The sequence below is a fragment of the Crocodylus porosus genome, unplaced genomic scaffold (assembly GCF_001723895.1).
Source record: "Crocodylus porosus isolate Cpor-Errol unplaced genomic scaffold, CroPor_comp1, whole genome shotgun sequence".
Classification (NCBI taxonomy): Eukaryota; Metazoa; Chordata; order Crocodylia; family Crocodylidae; genus Crocodylus; species Crocodylus porosus.
Window position 1 is genome coordinate 60,123,778 of NW_017728951.1, and position 19,489 is coordinate 60,143,266.

A 19,489-nucleotide genomic window follows, 5' to 3' on the forward strand; every position below is an offset into this window, starting at 1 on the left:
TTTGGTTCTCCAGTTGATCTCAGTGAAGTTGGCATTTCATGTTTATTCTGGAGCTTTGAGAACAAAAGCCTTATATTCAATGTGTGAACAACACAAAGTTAAGTGATTTCTTCAGCTTCTAATTAGAAGGGTCAAGAATCACCTGACCTTTACCTATTAAATAAGTGACTCAGATTTTTGTAGAAAGCAGGGGGGTCTAGAATACATGTCACTAATTTCATGGAAGGACGTATGCCATCCTTTAATATTGACAATAATTGGTTGTTAGTCCTTTCTCCATTTGCAGTTGAAGGAGTTGTGACATGTTTTTTTACACCAGCCCTTTGTTGTTTCCTGTGCTGGAGTAGCATGAAAATGCATGGATGCCTTGTGCATCATATTTTCTTGCATATAACCCACACCTTTTTTCCAAAAAACACAAGTTGCTAGAAATCTAGTTACACATTATTTGTGATGAAGTACAGCAATGCCATTTAGCTGCCAGCCAAGATGGAGAGTGGTGACTAGCCATAGGCACCCCCAGGAGGATCCCATACCGCAAGACTGCTCAGGTACATCTGTCCCCAGCTGGAGTTGTAGCCAGCTCACAGCAGGCTGGGTCAGAGAGCAGGCTATCTGTTCTTAGCCAGGCTGCTGCAGGCTCTTCCTCCAGCAGTCACATAATATGTAGTCCCCACATCCCTCCCCCTTCTCACTCTGTCCAGGGCATCTCATAGGGGCTTTGCAAATGCCTCATATATTCCTTATTGCAATATTGTGGTGTGTAGCTAGCAGTCAAACACCAGCAGCTGCTAGGATGTTAATGGAACAGTGATAGGCTCTCCCAACCCTTTGCATTGCTAGCTATGTGCCACAATATTGTAATGAGGGATGAGGGATCCACAAAGCTTGTGTGGTTGTTTTGCATTTTTATAACTTGTTTTTTGTAAAGATTGCTGCTTTTTATAAATTTGTTATATTAAATTACTTTGTATTTTCAAGGAAGAGGCTTTTCCCCCCCTTCATTCCACCTTCCTAAAACAACGTGTGTATTATATTTGGGTACATATTATAGGAGAGAAAATATAATAATTCATTTCTTACTGCCAGTATGAGAAGAATGGACAACTGGGCAGCACTCAGGAGAAAATTGGGTGCTAGATAAAAAAAGCTGTCTAAAGAGCAGGTAACAAAAGGAATCTTTCAATGGAAAGTTACAAGTGTGGTATCTTTTGCACTATTTGTTAGACCTCTGCTACCCAAATTGCCTGTGCACCAGTTAAATGGATAGGTGCTGGCTGAGTTCTGGTTAACAAGCATATAGGCCTTGTGCCAGGCCTCTGCAGCAGATTGTATTTTACCCACTGTTTTTAAGTAATCTGACTACAGATACTGAAAACAAAACTCTGAGGTTGATATACTAAAGGCAAAACAAAAAATGGAGGTACCCTTCCATACAATTAAATAGGATATTAGGTCACTATTTGGAGTATTCATATGACTAAACTTTAGTTAAGCATCTGATAGACTCACGAAATTTATTTGAGAAATTAATTTTATTTGGACAATAGTCCTGTCACAGTGGATTGAAAACTAGCTGAAGGACAGTAAACAAAGAATTAAGAATAATGACACAAGCCAGTGCCTCATGTTGTAAATGAATCAGCGAGATGCTTCAGAATACAGCATGGGATTCCATTTTAGCATCTTTGATAAGGATTATGAAAGAAGAACTGCAAGTGCAGTTTTTAATTCTGGAGATGATAGTAGACTGAGTGATGCATAGCACCCAAGAGACAGAAATATTTGAAGGAGCTGACATATGCAAATGGTCAAGTAATGCAAAAATGAGAATCAAACTGGAAATATGCCAGCTAGGATATGTAAGGGAAAATAAACATAGATATTGAATAGGATGGAGGTACTAGGAAACCAGAAGTTCTCATAAAGACCCAAGGGATATAGTAGATAGCAAATTAAATATGAGCTTGCAGTGCAAATATCACATCATAGACCAAGGAGGGTAAAATCCTTTATCGGTAGCTGCACCTGAACATTGTGTATATTTCTGAACTGGCATTTTGTAAAATATACTACCAAATCAGAAGGGATCTGAACAGTAATAAGAATTAAAGAGATGAAATAACTGACTGAAAAGGAAGACATGAATGTGCTAAATAAGATCATGATCATGGGAGTAAGTATATGGGTATAGTCCATTTGAAAGACTAGCTTAGGTCTGAACTTAATGACAGCTATGTGAGACAGGCATATACACACATGTACTGTTTATGTCTGGTAAGGAGATGATTTTCTTAGGGTGAAACAAAACTTTTTTCCAAGAAATCAAAGGGTGAAACTGCAAAAAGGACATTTTCCCCAACAATGAAGGTTTTAAACCAGTGGCAGGAAAAATACAGCCGCTGGGCTGGAACTGACCCATCAGGCCATCCTATTCAACCTGTGGGGACCCTCCAAAAGATAATTACTGGCCTGTGGCTGCCCCTCTGAAAGTCAGTGGGAGGTGTGGCCTTTCAGAGGTCACATGCCACTGGGCCAGGCCAGGTGGGCTCTGTGCTGCCACATGCGGCTCCTGGCACTATCTGGGAGCTGTGTGCCTTTGGACCAGGCCAGGTTGGTTCCGTACCACCACGTGATGCTCTAGAACTCAGCCAGACCTCTGCTGGGGGGCCCTTACCTGCTGTTAAGCGTCTGGGGGCCACCCCCCCACATTCTTTCACAAATCCTACCCCCCCACACCCACCACCCCACACACACACACCCACAAACCCCCATATATCCCTCCACAAACCCCACACCCACAGCTCCCCACACAAACACACCCCCCACACACAATTTCAAGAGTAAATCTTTATTATGAGTTATTTTATTATACAGTCACCTCTCTGTACACTACACAAACACAAATCAGGTCAAAATATTTTTTAAATTAAAATTTAAAATGTTATAGTAGATGTTTGATTTTTAGTGTATAGTTTGTTTTTTTTCCCATTCCAAGATGGCAGACCCCATCCCAAAAGGGGAATTTCTGGGGGCAAGGGGAGGGACTTTGAGTGGCAACGGTCAGGATTTCCAGTCCCAAGATGGCAACCAGGGGGCAGGGCACCACTGTGGCCCTCCACACCTCACCAAAAGTTATTAAGCAGCCCTCTAGCCAAAATAATTGCCCACCACTTTTTTTAAACTGTAGATTAGTTTCCTAGTGCTTTTCAGGGGTGTCAAAGTCACCCAGGCCAAAGGTCAGATCCAGACAATGGGATACCTTCCAGCCTGGATCTGCATGGCCAGCAGCAGCTGCAGTGGGACCAGGGACAAGAGTGAATCTGGAGGCAGCGATGGGTGTCTGGGATAAATAGCAGGCATCCAGTGGAGAGAAGGCAAGTGATGGCTGCATTTATACAGCCCTAACTCAACACCCTTCCACACTATGCCTACCACTAACAGCCATACTTTTGATTACTTGGAAAGTTTAAGGACCATAATCAAAATATTAGAAAAGTAAAGGTCAATATGGACTCTTAGACAGCAGTTGAATACACTAGGGGTCAGCAACCTACAATCCACAGGCCAGAGCCATCCCGTAGAGATTAGATCTGGCTCGTGGCGTAAGTACTTGTGGAAACTTACAGCCTGTGGTGAGGGCTGGTTTGCAAGTGATGGCCCCCAGTGGCAAAAAGTTGCCAAACCCTGGGGTATACTAGTCAGAAAATTTTAAGTGCAATTATCTGGAAGGAAAAATGACAGAATTGTCTTATACATGCTCTTTATGTATGCTTCCAAACAACAAGCATATATTTTAGGGGAAAGGCCAAAGGAGGAGACCCATCATCATCAGATAGTTGTGTGAAGTAATTACATGTTACAGTTGCTACAGTTATTGTCATGGCTTAGAATTCAGTTCTGCAGACTACAATAAGACCTTACTATTTACATAAGATGCATTATTGTACTTAATGAGTAAATATGTTTAGGTGGTTAAAATAGAAAATATTGAGTTAAGAAAAGAATGAGCAATTTGTAATTCACAAGGACCTTTTGGAGTGCTACCTGTTATCGGACAAGCTGGCATTCTTCATCGGGTCTGAGGAGTGAAGGATACTCAGTGATGATTAAAAACATTGTTTAGTGCTTTGAAATTGGAGAGGGGAGAAATTCCCAGAACTAGCAGACAGACAGTTAATAGAAGAAAAGAAGCTTGATTACTGGGAAACCAAGGCCTATCAAAGGAGAGGAAGAAGAATTTCAGGAATCAGGGAGATTATATTATGTCATAAAGTTAATACCAGTGTTCAGCCCTTGGTTCTTGATGCCTAGCCAGTTTATGAATTTTGTTCCCAAACTGGCCTTTTAAAGGAGTTTGGTAGATTCCCTTGAGCATAAGAATCAGGCAATCAAAAACTGAGTAGCTGTTCTGTGAAAAAATGGACTTCTATGATGTTTATGTTGTTTATATATATTTTTTGTGAGCGTTCATGCCAATGCAATTTCTGTTTAGTTTCACCCACATCATTACCATGAGGTTATTTGGCATTTCCACTGCCCTGCCATATCAATTTAAAAATTCACCCATCGGACTTTAGGTTATAAAGCTTCTGCTTTTGGTATCAGTAATGCAACATGTCAAGCTCTAAAGAGCAACCACATACTTTAGGCTCCTTGGAATTGTATCTTACCTTATTTATTTATTTATTTGGTGTATTAGGAACTGTTCTTGCGTAGTTTATAGCACTGTAGTATTTCCCATGGCATTTTGATGCCAGCTGAATAAAATAATTGAACATAGCTATACATTATGATTCACTTACTAAGCTGGTATCAAATGCTAAGCTACAGAGTAATAAAAAGAAACACATGGACATAATGCATGCATATATTGTTCTATTATGTGTGTGTGGATCTCTGTATTTACACATACAAACATATATAAACATACTCATGCATGCTGCCTGAGCCTTTGTAAGCCACCGTGAGCCTTCTTTGGGAAGGATAGCAAATCAGTTGAATAAAATAAAATGAATAAAGTGCATTTGATTGTGTACTCATGTCCCCTAACACTGAAAGAAAGAATGACACCATTGGTTCTGTCTCCGTGTCTCTTTGTTCTCAGTCTGTCTGATGAGTCTGTCTAACATCAATTACGGCTGTGGTTTCTGGTGATGGGGGCTTTTCACCACCAACAGCTGGACTTGCACTGGCACCTCATTTGGCACTGAAATGCATTTAGGTGGTTATGATTTAATATATTAACTACCTAGACTAGATTTGCACATTGCAGGTTGGGAATTTGGAAGCTCAGCACCTCAGTATGTTGTAAAACTAGGCTTCTAAACAAGAAAGGCAACATATTTTTCTGTGGGCGTGACTACATATGCTTATTAAATGTAGAGCAATAAACTCTGGTGCTTATTGTGCTGGAGTTCATTGCTCCCAGCTGCTGCATTTACATGTGTGCCCAGGACCGCAGCATATTAAATCTGGTCAAAGCAGCCTTGGCTGGCAAGGAGCCAGGGGTGGGAGATGGTTAGCCTCCCACCCTGGGGCTGCTCTAACATGGCTCAACATGCTGCAGAGGGGTTGGCTGTGTGGGGATAGCCAGCAGGCAGTACCCTCACAGTAGTACCGTCATGCCCCAGCCAGCCCCATCAGCATGCAGTGCTGCAAAGTAAATAACTCCACCACAGGAGCTATTGCAGACTAATTGTGGACTAGACTCATTAGCTCTTCTTACTGCAGAGCTAATTAGTCTATTCCACAATAAACATCTTGTGTAGAGATGCCCGATCAATGCTAAAAATCTGTATAAATTAGGATGTTGTCAAAAAGTCAGTTTACCTGTAAACTGTATTTAAGAAACTGTATTTGATCATCTCATACCCTAAAGGATGTTAGCTCGTTGTGATGAAGTCTTTGGAATCAACCTAGAATCAGCCATGACCAGGTAATATACCATCCTTTAAGCACCACTGTTTTCCCCTATACAAACTGGCATTTAAAAATGAGAACACACTTTGTCACGGCGCGGAGTCCTGCAGGATGGCCATGATCTCCCTAAGGCCCCCTTCCCATGCCAAGTTGGCCCAAAGGGCACCCTCAATTCTCACCCGCCACATCTTTGTTGGTAAATATACATTAGGGAGACTGCCTTTACGGCATCTTGGACACTGTTTTGCTGTACTTTGACCCCATGGGCTCCTGGACCCCTTGGGGTTCCTGTTCTACAGTGGGTGTTCTGGCACACCCTAGCCTTATGGGCTATGCATGGCTCCAACCGTCACTTTACCATGGCCCCATCTTGCTCTGTGCCCTCATTGGCACCCCCAATGCTGCGCCCCCTCTTGCACTCAGATTCAGTGCGCCCCCAATGCTGCACCCCCTCTGGCGCTCAGGTCCCCATGCTGCCATGGGTCCCCTATGAGACCTCCTCCATCCCCTAATAGCCTCACCCAAACTACCAGTCTTAAACAGTAAACAAAACACAAGCCCCTGGGCTATAACATAAATTCCAGCCACCCAACTATAACCTCATTCAAGCAGCACCAGGGGTGCTCTGTCACTCAGCTCAGCTGCTGACAAGGCACTGCTGTCCTGGCCTCAGATCTGGGGTTTATATGTGAGCCAGGCCCTGCCCCTTCTGGTCAGCTGACCACTGGCAGGTGTGGGCCACTAGCTCACTCTGCCCTGGTAACCAGCAGCTGGGACTCCCCACTCACTGCTAGGGCTCTTTTCCTAGCAGTTTCCACTCTTTGAAGAAGCAGGGTACCTAAGTGCTCTGCGACGCACCTCATTTTCTTAATCTAGGTAAGGTCTAGAAGCTTTTCCTCTAACATCCATCTTGTTTTCATTGGTATTTCCTAGCCTCTTACCTCCCTCCCTGTTTTTATCGATGCTTCTCTCATTTTCCTTGTGAGCCATCTCACCTCTCTATTTATCCTTGTCACTGCTTGCTGTATTCTTTCTTCTACCCACTCAGTTCTCTGTTTTTCCTGACCCTCCAGTATTATTTGTTTGTATTTCCCCTATCCTACACAGTTCAGGTCTGACAAAGATCACTTCATCCTTCTGAATTTAATGTTTACTGGAGGCAATGCTACTGGGAAGTCCTAAATGTGTAGGAGTTCAAGGGACTACCTCATTTTAGCATGAGCTGCTGCACTATATGAAATATTACAGTAGGACAAATTTTAAAATCAGCTGTCTTTGTGTTTATTGTTCAGTGTAATTTAACCAAATTATCATAGTATCAACAGTTTGATAAATATAACAATTTATAAATATGCTGGTGTCAGGTTTTACATTTTACATTTACCTGCCACCTGTAAATATAGAAACTGTTTATACTTGATGCTTAAAAATATCAGTTCAAATTATTTCAAATTGTATTCCTTCCAGATATGGAGGTTGGATGGTAGCCGTTTATTATTAGCTACTAATAATTTTTAGCCATCCCTAAGAATCAACAACTATGTTATATATTATATTATATTATATTATGGACCAGATTGTGAAATCCTTACTTATACTCTATTTGCTTCAGAGCGAATATATTCTCGGCAGTCTGAACCAGGCTTACATAGTTGGACCTGATCATAGCTTTTTAACTGGGTATATTTTTGAATGGTTGGCCAATACCATTGTTTATCTCTAGTAAAAGAATACCAGTAGTCACATCCCAGTGGCTGTTTATCTAATGCTTATTTCTGCACAGGGAATAAATCACAAGACAGTGGGATTGCAGAGATGGAGGAACTTCCTGTGCCACACAACATCAAAATAAGTAACATCACATGTGACTCTTTCAAGATTTTATGGGACATGGATTCTAAATCTAAGGACCGTATTACTCACTATTTCATTGATTTAAACAAGAAGGAGAACAAGAATTCCAACAAATTTAAACACAAGGTAATGTTTTAACAGCAAGCTTGACACATGTTTAAATATATATATAAAAAGTATTGTGAAGCCTTTCTATTGAGGACTTTGGGCAGCCAGGTACAGATCATATTACAAAGGTGTGGCTTGACAGAAATGATTGAAAAAGGTTTGTTTGGAATAGTTTCATCAGAAAGTGCCATTTTATTAAAATTGAAACTTTTCATAATAATTTATCAATTTAAACCAAATTAATTTAGAAAAAATTAGATCTAAAATTTAGACAGTATCAAAATGCTCCATTTTAACAAGTTAAAAATTGAACTATTTATTATAGTTTCATAGTTAGCAGGGTCGGAAGGGACCTAAGCAGATCATCGAGTCCAACCCCTGCCATGGCAGGAAAGAGTACTGGGGTCGGACGAGCCCGGCAAGGTGTTCATCTAGCCTCCTCTTAAAGACCTCCAGGGTAGCAGCCAGCACCACTTCTCTTGGAAGTTGGTTCCGGATCCTAGCCACCCTGACCGTGAAGTAGCACCTCCTGATATCTAGCCTAAATCTACCCTCTGCCAGCTTGTGACCGTTATTCCTAGTCACTCCTGGTAGTGCTTGGGGGAACAGGGACTCCCCCAATGCCTGCTGGTCCCCTCTGACTAATTTGTAAGGTCCCCTCTGACTAGTTTGTTTTACTTGAAACAATTTTTCTTTTAGACTGTCTAGGCTAAATTTTAATATAAGCTAAAATAGAAAGTAAAAGTCTTTGGTAAAACATTTTGTTGGATCTGAAACAGTTTTTATCCAAAATTTAATTTCTTAGAAAATTCCAAATTGCTTTGTTTTTGTTTGATTTAGAGCTAAAAACAGATTTCTCACCTGCAGAATATCTGGCAAAAAAGAAATTCTTGTTTCTGTACAACTCTAGGTTTTGTATTATACACTTATGCTTTCTCTAACTTTTTGTATTCAATGATGTCTTCAAACGGGTGACACAAAACTCAAAAATTGTAATTTGTTTCTCAAAAGGGTTCTACTGGTGCTTCTCTGTCACCTAGTGCTCATTCAGATGAAGTGGCTATTTCTCCCTTTTTCGGTATTTGTGACCCATATACTACTTTGGCATGATTTCGTCTTAAATACCTGTAAAAGGACACACTGAAATTTATTGGTGCTCTTGGGGTAGATTCTGTACTTTTCAACCCAAGAAAAAATTTATTGATCTTGAAGTACTATGAGTTGTGTTCTGAAATTCTGATAAAAGAACTGAAATGGAGGTGAAGTAAGGACACAGAGAAAAAGCACAGTCATCTGCTAACTAAAATTGTGTAGGCAAGATCCGTAAAATGTAAGTGCTATCAGAGCACAAATCCCCAAGGAGAAAAGAGTGAAGCATGAAATCTTTAATGTTACCAAGTATGCCATTAAAAGATTGTGGACTAATTAAGAAACATATCCATAGCATACAACTGAACTTTTTATTTTCAAAGGTATTATTACTCTGACTCTTATTAATATCATATTTATAAACTTCCCATCCTCCTTTACTGCTTCATTCTGGTTGTTTTACAAGAATTGTTGAAAGAAGTTTTACTTCTGCAACTGCCATGTGTGCTTACTTCAAAATCATTACTGCTATTTTATATACTGAGTTTTAAAATATGAAACTTTCTTGATCCAGATGCTCAGCTGGTGTAAATTAGCATAGTTCTACTGATTATTGATGAAATTATTCCAGTTTACAGCATCTAATGTTGTGACCCATTTATGATTGTGACACCAACTGAATTAAAATTACTGTTCTCGCTGTTTATCTTGCTTTGCATTGGAAGCCTTTGAAGTCAAATTCCCATTTTATGCTGGATATATAAATATATCTTCCCTCCAATAACATGCATAGTTGGTGAAATCTTTTCTTTTTTTCTTTGCTTTGCTTCTCATAATTCAGATTGCTTTCCAAGTACAACTAATGTAAAATCTGTTTATGAAAAAACTATGCTGTCCAAGTAGGAGCACATTGTCCTCAAAACATAAATCACAATTAATCTACTGTTGGATGTTAGTAGTATAACTATGATTGCAAGTAGTTTTTTTATTTTGTTTTTTCTCAGCAGTTACCTATTTCCTCACTGTGATAAACTGCTTAGACTAAGGAAATGAGTAATTGCTTTTGTAGAACAACATGAGGGTGATTGGATCACTTAATTAAAATGAAGAGTAAATAAGATCTGTCTTGTGTTATTGGATTTAACTTGAAATATATTGATACTAATTAGGTTAGTGACCTGATAAAAGCTGGATTTCTTCTGGTCAGAAGGATGGAACAGATTTGTTTAGTACAGAATGCAAAACATTTTTTTTAGTAGTTTGACAATGATGCATTCTGTTGCATATTGTACTTCCTTTAATCAATTTTTGTTGCCAACCACTGTTACAGGACACCTGGCATATCTAGAAATTACTGAAATTCTTTGCTGCATAGGAATGGGAGCTTATTCAGTGTTCCGTAGTATGACTACATGCAAAGATTTCCTTATAGTATTACCATTACTAAAGTTTTGGGAAGTCAGTACTACCATCAGTTACCATCACTCCCATTGCCTCGCTTCCTCTTTCCTTGGCAGCTTTTAGGAACTCTTAAAAGACAAAACATATATCACCTTCCAGAGAGGGTTAAAGGCTATGAAACCTGAGTAGGAGATGATGCCTTTCTGTAGCCTTGAGTAAGACACCTGAAAAGTAGCATTTAAGACTAATGCTCTCCTCAGCAGTGCATGTTGGTCAGCTCTAGGCAGCTGCCCACTGAGCATGCTGGTCACTTTGAGTTCTCTTTTAAGGCTCCTCATTTCTCCATTGCACTGTACAGGGAACAGAGATGTCTCACTCAGGGATCTGGATTCTAGTCCAAGGACTATATGCCTAAAAGTCAGGCATTGTACCGCTTAAATTTTGGGTGTCTAAGTCCTTTTTTAAAATCAATTGCTGAGCAACATGTTGAAAGTAACACTGTAATTTGAAACAGGGGTAGGAACAGAACACTATTTCCTTGGCAGTATCTCTTCTACCTACTACTCCATGCCATCTTCCTTTGTGAGAGACAATTTTGACTCCATAGAAGACCAGCATAAGCAAGAAAGTTTTATCTTTGGACAAACGTCTGGTCTCAAACCTATTAAAATCAATTATTTTTTTTCTATTGAATCCACTGGGCTTTGGACCATAAGGCTGATTTCAGTATTCTTTTGTTAATGGAGTAGTGTATTCAGAAGGAAAGTCACCTATTCCTCACTTTTGCAAAATTGTTTCTGCCTGAGCGTTCCCTCCTTCTAGACCTGGGGTAGGCTACAACTGCTGCCCCATGCCCACATGGAAAAAAGCAAAATGTTTTTGTTCTCATTGCCTGCAGTTAGTTGACTGTAGTAACCAGTGCAAATTAAAACATTAATAAGTAGCTCCAAAATCCTTGAGGAATTAAGTCTTTGTGAGGTACAGCTATAAAACATGTTAAATGTTCCATATTGGGATAATATTTATCCTTAGGGAAGGGGGGTTGTATTATTTATTATTATAGTATCGTCTTATTCATAGAAAAAGACAAATATTTGCTAGTCTGTAGTTATTAAAATAGACATAATAAAATTTACTCATTCATTGGAGGTTCTCCAAACATTTACAAGCATTTATCAAGCTTTACCACACTCTTCTCAACTGTCATTTTCACTTTAGACTGTGAACAAATGTGGTTCATCCAGATGAGCATGGTCATATGGTATGTGACACTGCAAGCCACATACCATGCAGTCTGGTGTTCTCCATGCTACAAGGGTATGCTGCCCAAGTGTGCACTGCACTGGGGGGTTTTGTCCATGGGGGGTTTTTTTACACACCCCCCCCCCCCCCCCAGATATCCAAGGGTAAAAAAAAAACCATGGGAGAAAAAATGGTTCAATGCATTCTCAGCCAGTGCACACTGCTGAAAAGTGGACCCAGGCTGCCTGGAGATGTGCTGTGGCTGCCAGCCAGGCTTTATGCAGCAGAATTATCATGGCTGCAGCCCTAGGACATCCCCTACCCCACCTGGGGCAGCTTGCTGTGTGTCAAAAGTGTGTGTGGCACGGGTGTTCCTTGGGGGCAAGTAGCAGCAGCCCAAGGTGCATCACTGCTATTTTTCCCTGAGGAAACAAACATCCACACATGTCTGGATGCACCCACGAGGAGCCAACAGGGCACAAAATTTTTGGCAAATCATGTTTGATTCTTGGCTTCCAGTTCTGTTACTAATAAAACTGACAAACAAGAAAACTGGGAAAAAATGGAAGAAGAAAAATTATAAGATAAAGGCTCCCAATCTGGGATGTATTCCAGTCCCCTTTTGCTGATTCTGTGGCAAAAAAGAGGCTAAGAAACAGTCAGATCTTTCCAACAAGAGGCATCTGGTGATGAGACTTGCATACACTACACTGCCTATTCTCTGCTGTGTGAACTCTTGGAAATTGTTGGAGCCTATGAATATACTAGAGCTGTCCTATCTTCTGCTGAGGCTTGAACAAGCGCTCCAAAATCTTGGCAGTGCAGAAATGATACAACACTCTCTCTGCACTTCCTTAGAGACACAGCTGAGAATCATAACCAAAGAGATTGAAAGAAGAAATAGACAGTACCAAGTGAAATCTCAAATGACATATTTGTTTTTGAAGTCAAGGCAGTTATCTTAAAAGAAATCCCTTAGATTAGAAAAAAAAAAGTGTAATATTAGCCCTCTTAAACATACTAAAGGTAATTCCTTGATCTAATGTTGTATCTAAAGGTAGGTCAGTGCTTTTCTGTTATTTTAGAAGAATTTTTCTGACATACCATGATGTGATAGCTGGAAATATGCATTTTGAGGTGTGCGGGAATAGGGCAAAGTTCATGGTGGAAATAGTTGAATGTGTGATATGTTCTGGGATTATGACAATTTTTTTGCATGTCCAAAGGAAATATTATAAGGAGGCTAAATAACAATGATTTCTGTTTCCCAGGTTATTGACTTTGAAACCAGCACCATTAACAATCTGGACAGACTCCTATAACATCTTCATAAAAAATATGGTTTAGGGAGATGAATTGAATGCTGTTTTTTAAAATGATATGTTTTTCGTTTTTCTTTCTTCCTATATTTCACTTACTTAAAAGGAAAATTCCAAAAGAGATGACTGTTTTTCTTCAAACTCAAAGTTAAAGTTATACCTTAAAAATAAATCCAAATAGTTAAATATGGAAATGAACCAATAAGGTCTTCCAAACACCTATAACTCCCCACAACCCACCCACTTTGAACATCCCTTGCAGCCATTATGGAAGGTGTGAAATTTTGATAAAAGACTTCTGATGAGGATCTAGCTATGACTTTAAGACCTATGGTCTTGGAAATCTCATCCGGTTTATTTGCATAGTTTTCCTCTTGCTATTTGCATAGTTTCCCTGAGGTATGTGAAGAAACATACATACGTATGATCCTCAGATGAGTCCTTCAAATCTCTGGTCTGTAGTCTACCTAATATTTTCCATTAAAGACAATGATAACTCACTTGCAGTGGTGAAATGTGTAAGTAAGTCTCACAGTATGACAGTAATTTTACAGTTGTAATTCCACGTATTTTGATGAAATTATCCCCAAAACCTTACAATTCGCAGATATCAGTTTGAGACAGATCAACCGAGATGGATATTTTTCTCCCTAGCATTTAAGTGTTTTTGTTAGTCCAGGATTAGCCAAATAAGATTCTAAAAAATCAAATCAATTCAGATCTTTTCTTAGCTAATCACTGTTCAGTTTCTTGACAGCCACAGGCCAACGAGTTTTACAGTCTTCCAGTTGTGTTCATGTAAAAAGCAGGGAAGAGAAAAGAACTATATTTATAATAAAGCAATCCAAAATTGTTTATCATAAGAAATCACTTACAATAATGGAAAAGTAAAAAAAGGGGGAACATGCCATGATTTTTTACTATTATTTGTCCGGCTGCATTGATGTCATTCTTGTCTGTGTGAATATGGATTTATTTACAGCAGCTATTGATCACATGGCAGCAGCCATTTTAAGCGGTAGCTTCCTTTTACCACCCATAATCAGTTGTGGATCCAGGAATAGGGCGAAGGGGGTGGGGTGCAGCCTCCCAACTTTCACTGTGCCCTGCATGCTCCCTTGCTTTCTATGGTCCCAGAGTCCAGGAGGTAAATACTGCTGCTGTTCACCTTTCTCCTTCTCCTCACTGCTGAATTCATGAGCAGGGGGAAGGAGGGAACTATTGGCAGCAGCAATGGAAGCACTCGCACCCTGGGCTCTAGATCATGGGAAAGGAGAAACTCCAGGCATACCTTGTAACATGAGCTCATTTGCAACACAGCCAAACAGGAGGTGAAGCTGTGCCATGCTACTGCATCTGATATGACCCCTGGCCATCTTACTTGCAGCAAATACCTCCAATGGTTCCTTCTGCCGCAGTCTATTTCTGTGATTCCTTTTTACCATTTATCCTTAGTGCTAGTGATTCTACCCTCATTCTCATCAATTGACCAAAGCAACCATCCCACCCTTTTTGTTTCAGCTGTGCTTTCTGCAAATCTAGATTTCCTTGTTCTCATCCTTCTGCTCCTTCAGTGATGGTCAGTGTTTGTATTGTTTCATCAGTAAATACTGACACTTCCTGTTGAAATAGTGCCCAATGCAGGTCTTGGATTCATTGCAACCCTGTTTAATCCTAACATTACTTGGCTATTCCTAAATAGAATCTTATTCCAGTACGACACAGTTTGAGATGGATTGATATGATTATAATCTTACACTGGCCATTTGCTTTTACTGGAAATCTGCTTCTTAATATTTTTGAACATCTAGTTCTCAGGAACAGTGAAAGCCTTTTCTAAGGGGATTACTGTTTTATCCACAGTTTTGTAGGTTGCAGAAATTAGCTGTTTACTGTAGAGTACAGGAAAAAAAACATTACATGTCATCTGCCTCCCAAGAGCTAAGCTGCAGTCCTTGATATTGTGGAGATCAAGCACTTCAGCATCTTGTGAGCAACTTCCCTAGCTATGAGAGAGAACCTCCATCTTTCTTGTCAGCATGATGTTGTCTGAAGCACTGACACAGAAAAACAAAATAAAACAATTTAAGCAGATTAGAATAATAAAACACAGAAAAACTCTTTGATAGACATAAAACCCAAAGTCAGCTCATGGGTGTTTGACTTTCCCAGTGATATTTTTAGGAAAAGTGGTTTGATTATTTTAACACTTGCAGAACTATTTTTTGAACTAGTTAAGATTCTGTATCTTAATTTGTTTTGAAATTAATTATTGGCTATCCCCTTGCATTGATGTAGATCAGAAGGAATTCCACTGAAGTCAGAATTATATTAAGACTCTGAGAAGAGCCCCAGACCTGTCTAACTTTTTAACATCTTTAGCATTTTCTTATCAGTATCCTTTACTGTGATCAAAGTTTATCCTGCTCACCTTCCCTCAAATTCATCTTCTCTGTATATTCTATGATGTACTTAATACTATCATTCTGTTGCATCAGTGTTAACTTAATTGGGACACTGGTGAAAAATGCAAGTTGGATTTGCGGATAAGAGGAATAAAAAGAGTTACAGGAACTTACCTTCAAAAATTACCTTAACTTACATGACTTTCTGAGTCCATTTTTTTGCTAGTTGACTGATCTGATTTTTTTTTCGAATCCCATCAGGATGTACCCACTAAACTGGTGGCAAAAGCTGTTCCTCTACCAATGACTGTCCGTGGACACTGGTTCTTGAGCCCAAGAACAGAATATACAGTAGCAGTACAGACTGCATCAAAGCAAATTGATGGGGACTATGTTGTTTCTGAGTGGAGTGAAATCATAGAGTTTTGTACAGCAGGTGAGTTTGGAAAAATATACATCATAGAGGAATATAAATAAAACAAAGATCAAGTGTGCTACATGAAAAGATTTATCTTCTGTTTGAGTCAGTCAGATAAACTAGTCCAGTATAAGTGTTTATCTCCGGTACTCGTCAAAACTGGAAATGGAAGGGTTGGAAATTTGTATGTAAACTGAAGCTGCTTCTTTGTTAGGTGGTGAAAAGAAAGTCAGACCTCCCATTCAGTGCTTCTTCATCAAGAGCACTCAGGCCAAATCCTGTTAAGTCTTTAAATTGCATATATGTGCCAGCTAGACAGTCTTTAGACACCTAAGCCACTAAACAGCATCCTAATAAATTCCCACAAAAACAACATAGCTCCTGTTTGTATACCTAAATTTCTGAGGTTGCATGTAGGTATTTCTGCCTTAGCCTAAAATGTTCCCTGTAGTCCCTTGTGTTGACAAATTTGCTCACCCGAGCTTAATAGAGACTTGAGGCAGCCACCAAGGTGCCTAATGACACTATCACTCTCTGCTGTTCCTCCTGGGAGGAGGCAGCAGATCTACATAGTTTCCTGTAATGCATGCAGTACAGAGACCAGAGTCAGGGATTGTTAGACATAGAAACAAGAGCGTGGAGCCAGGTTGTGGTGCTGGTGCCAGGGCTGGTGCCCACCTTTGGTTACAGCACTAACCTAGGAAGTGACATGGTAACAGGAGGTAGGATATGTGGGTTCAAACCTTCTCTAGGCAAGTGGCTTAAAATTCAGGTCTCCTACTTCCTGGGCAAGTGCTCTAACCACTGGGTTGCTGGCTAAAAGATGTAAAGGCTGCCATCCAGATTTTCTGGTGCACACTGTACTAGTGCACTAACTGTGTGCAGGTATCACTTAATCATTGCTGCTTATTGTCTTTGAGCAATCTCAAGCAGTGCCTGACAGGGTGCATTATACAGTTCATAAGTGTCCTTATTGATACATGGGAGACAACAAAACATGCCAAGTTGTGTCCATCTCCCCAGAGTACAACACAATTGGCCTGTAGGCTGCCAGGCACCCTGGCTACCTTTATCCTGTTTGGATGCTGATTCCTTCACAGGCGCACTTAGGTGCTTTAGGGGTATAATAGGATTAGGCTTCCTGAGAGACGTCATAATTAATGGCAAACTGAACTGGATTTTAATTTAATTTGTGATCAATAGCAAAGTAAACTCAAGGCAAGTTCCAGGATTTAAGTCTCAGCATGTAGACAATAGCCAGCTGGCTAGTTTGTGTGCCTGGCAGCAATGTCCAGTCCAGAGGGAGGGTCTTTTGAAACCATTTGGAGCAGTATTGCCCTTTCACCTCTTCTGAGGCTCAGACAGCTATGTAACAGGATATGCAGCTTCCTGAAAAGGTATAAGTAAGTACTTCTCTTTATAGTGTTCTCTGCAGCAGCTGCCCTGCCTGAGGCATCCCCTGGTGCCCACCTTAAACACCTTGAATACCTCAAGGCACCACCAGCTTTACTCCATGTGTTTGGTTTTGTGCTCCAATAATGTACCTTTGGTTCTTAATTCAGTTTTGCATAGTATTGTGGGGATAAGCTTTCCTCTGTATTTTAGGTCCTGCCCATGTGAAAGCCCTCCTCTACATAGTAAAAAAACTTAAGCAAGTTCCTGTGATGCCCCTGCACTGATGTGAGTTTGACTCTGTTCTAGTAGTTTTTGACAAGGATCAGAGCTCTGGAACTTCTTTTTTTGTAATACTGTGATCTTTTTGTCCCACCTATTGATCAGAAGAGAAGCAGCTTGTTCTACTAGATGGGGCAGAACATCTGGTTTCTATTGCAGGCTGTGCCCTGCTAGTTGATGTTAAATCAGTTCAACTTGCCTGTTTCACTTATTTAAAGGAATCTTATTTAAAGTAAATTCAGACTGTAAAACTAGGAGATAATGGTGTTTTTCTTTCCTTGCTAACAAATTCTTTTCTTCCCAGATTATTCAAAAGTTCACCTAACACAACTTCTGGGAAAAGCCGAAGTAATTGCAGGACGTATGCTCAAACTTTCTGTTTTTTATCGGAATCAGCACAAAGAATACTTTGATTATATCAGGTAAGAAAACAGATGCAGAATCAATGGTGCAAATTAAGAGAGGTGCAGTATAGATATTATAACTTGACTGTAGTTAGTATGAAAATAAGCATACTAACTGAGAGCACCCATTTCAGTTTTACAGCAGAAAGTGTGAGACTACATTTCCTGTTCAGGAATAAAAGTGACTCTTGATTTAAGTTTGTACAAGTTGGCACTTAATTTGGACTGGAAATAAAAGTTTGTTTTTGGGAGTAGGAACTGAATGTGCAGAGCCTCTATCATAGTGTGACATCTGTCCTAATTAAAGTCTCTGAAGACATTTTAATATAAACATGCATAGAGATAGATTTTTTTTTTTACAGATAAACACTGAGTAATTATGCATATGCAACCCCAGTATTATCTACCCTATTTCAGAAACTTTAATGTATCTTAATGTGTATCTGTTGATGAAAGAGATTAGGTGGAGGTTATCGTATCTATTATTGCTGAAGGGGCAATATGCCTTTGCACAAACAGCAAGGCTAGACAAGGTTCCAATTTAAATATAAATTAATTCACCTCCAAAGAAGTGGTTAGAACTCAGGAACCAACTTAGGAAAATAGTGTGGTGGCATTAATATTATCTTTGGGGTACCCTCAAAGCATGTGAAAAAAGCTGTGCAGAATAATAACAGCTCTGACCAGGCTTTAACATGGTTGTTTCTTACATTGTAACATTGTCAGGAACATTACAGGAAGTGTTCTGGGTTACAACAATCCCTTGGACCAAACAGGAAGTTCCCTGTTGATTCCAGGGGGAGGGAAAACTAGCTTACAGCTTCAAGCCTTGCAGCCAGTTGCCCATACCAATGGCCCCCTCCTCCATGTGAGCCTGTGCTACTTTCAGATGGGGGTGGGGGAAGGGAGCAGAAGGAGTTCATTCTAGGGGTTCCCCAGCTGGTGCTGGAGGGCGGACTGTGTCGATTGGAGCCCCCCCACCCTCCAGTGCGGGATTAAAAAATAACCCAAACCAAATTCACTCTGCTCCCTTTCACCCTTCCCATTCTGAAACTAGCAACAGACTGGGAGGCAGTGCAGACACAAGCTACAGGAGGTGCTGTATTTTGTAACATCTTTATCTGAACCCTCATGCAATGACTGTTCAGATTTCCACCTGATCAGCCATTTCTAAAGCAGTCTGCAGATGTGCATTTCTGTTTGGTCATGGCTGCTTTCTGTGGCCAGATAAAACAGAAATTGTCACTTCTGATTGCACCTTCATCAGGGTCTAGTTTAGTACTGCATAACTTCAGTTTTACATGGGAATGACTCCTGTTGATACCAGTAAAATGAAACCAACATAAAATGGAATTGGTCCTTTTAGTCCAGTGATAAGAACCCATGATCAGACATTTCTAGATTTGGCATTCTGTGTACCTTTTGTACCTACCAGATGGGAGTCTTGTGGCTTTGTGTTGTGTTTCTGCCAGATTTTTTTAAGCAAATCAAATTGATGACAAAACTGAGAGCAGTGGGGCTGTAGAATGAATTGTGTTCTTTTTAGTTTCTCTGAGAACCTAGTAAAACCTTGCAACTATCCTGGATCCCCCCCCGAATAAAATCTCACAGTAACTTCTGAATTTTAATTTTGTTGTTTTCAGAGATATTTGG

General features: G+C 40.0%; 1 protein-coding gene across 4 annotated transcripts in view; it reads left to right on the forward strand.

Moving 5' to 3' along the window:
• The window catches only part of LOC109324289 (phytanoyl-CoA hydroxylase-interacting protein-like), a 79,796-nt gene that overhangs the window by 55,019 nt on the left and 5,288 nt on the right, over positions 1-19,489 (forward strand). For 3 of the 4 annotated variants that reach the window (XM_019556272.1, XM_019556273.1, XM_019556270.1), the window contains 3 exons: positions 7,706-7,902; positions 15,602-15,776; positions 17,737-17,854. In XM_019556272.1, the coding sequence (XP_019411817.1) occupies positions 7,738-7,902; positions 15,602-15,776; positions 17,737-17,854 (458 nt within the window). In that variant the 5' untranslated portion in view covers positions 7,706-7,737. Of the gene's footprint in view, positions 1-5,857; positions 5,939-7,705; positions 7,903-15,601; positions 15,777-17,736; positions 17,855-19,489 lie in introns of those variants that run through there. The other variant, XM_019556271.1, reaches the window with a different exon arrangement.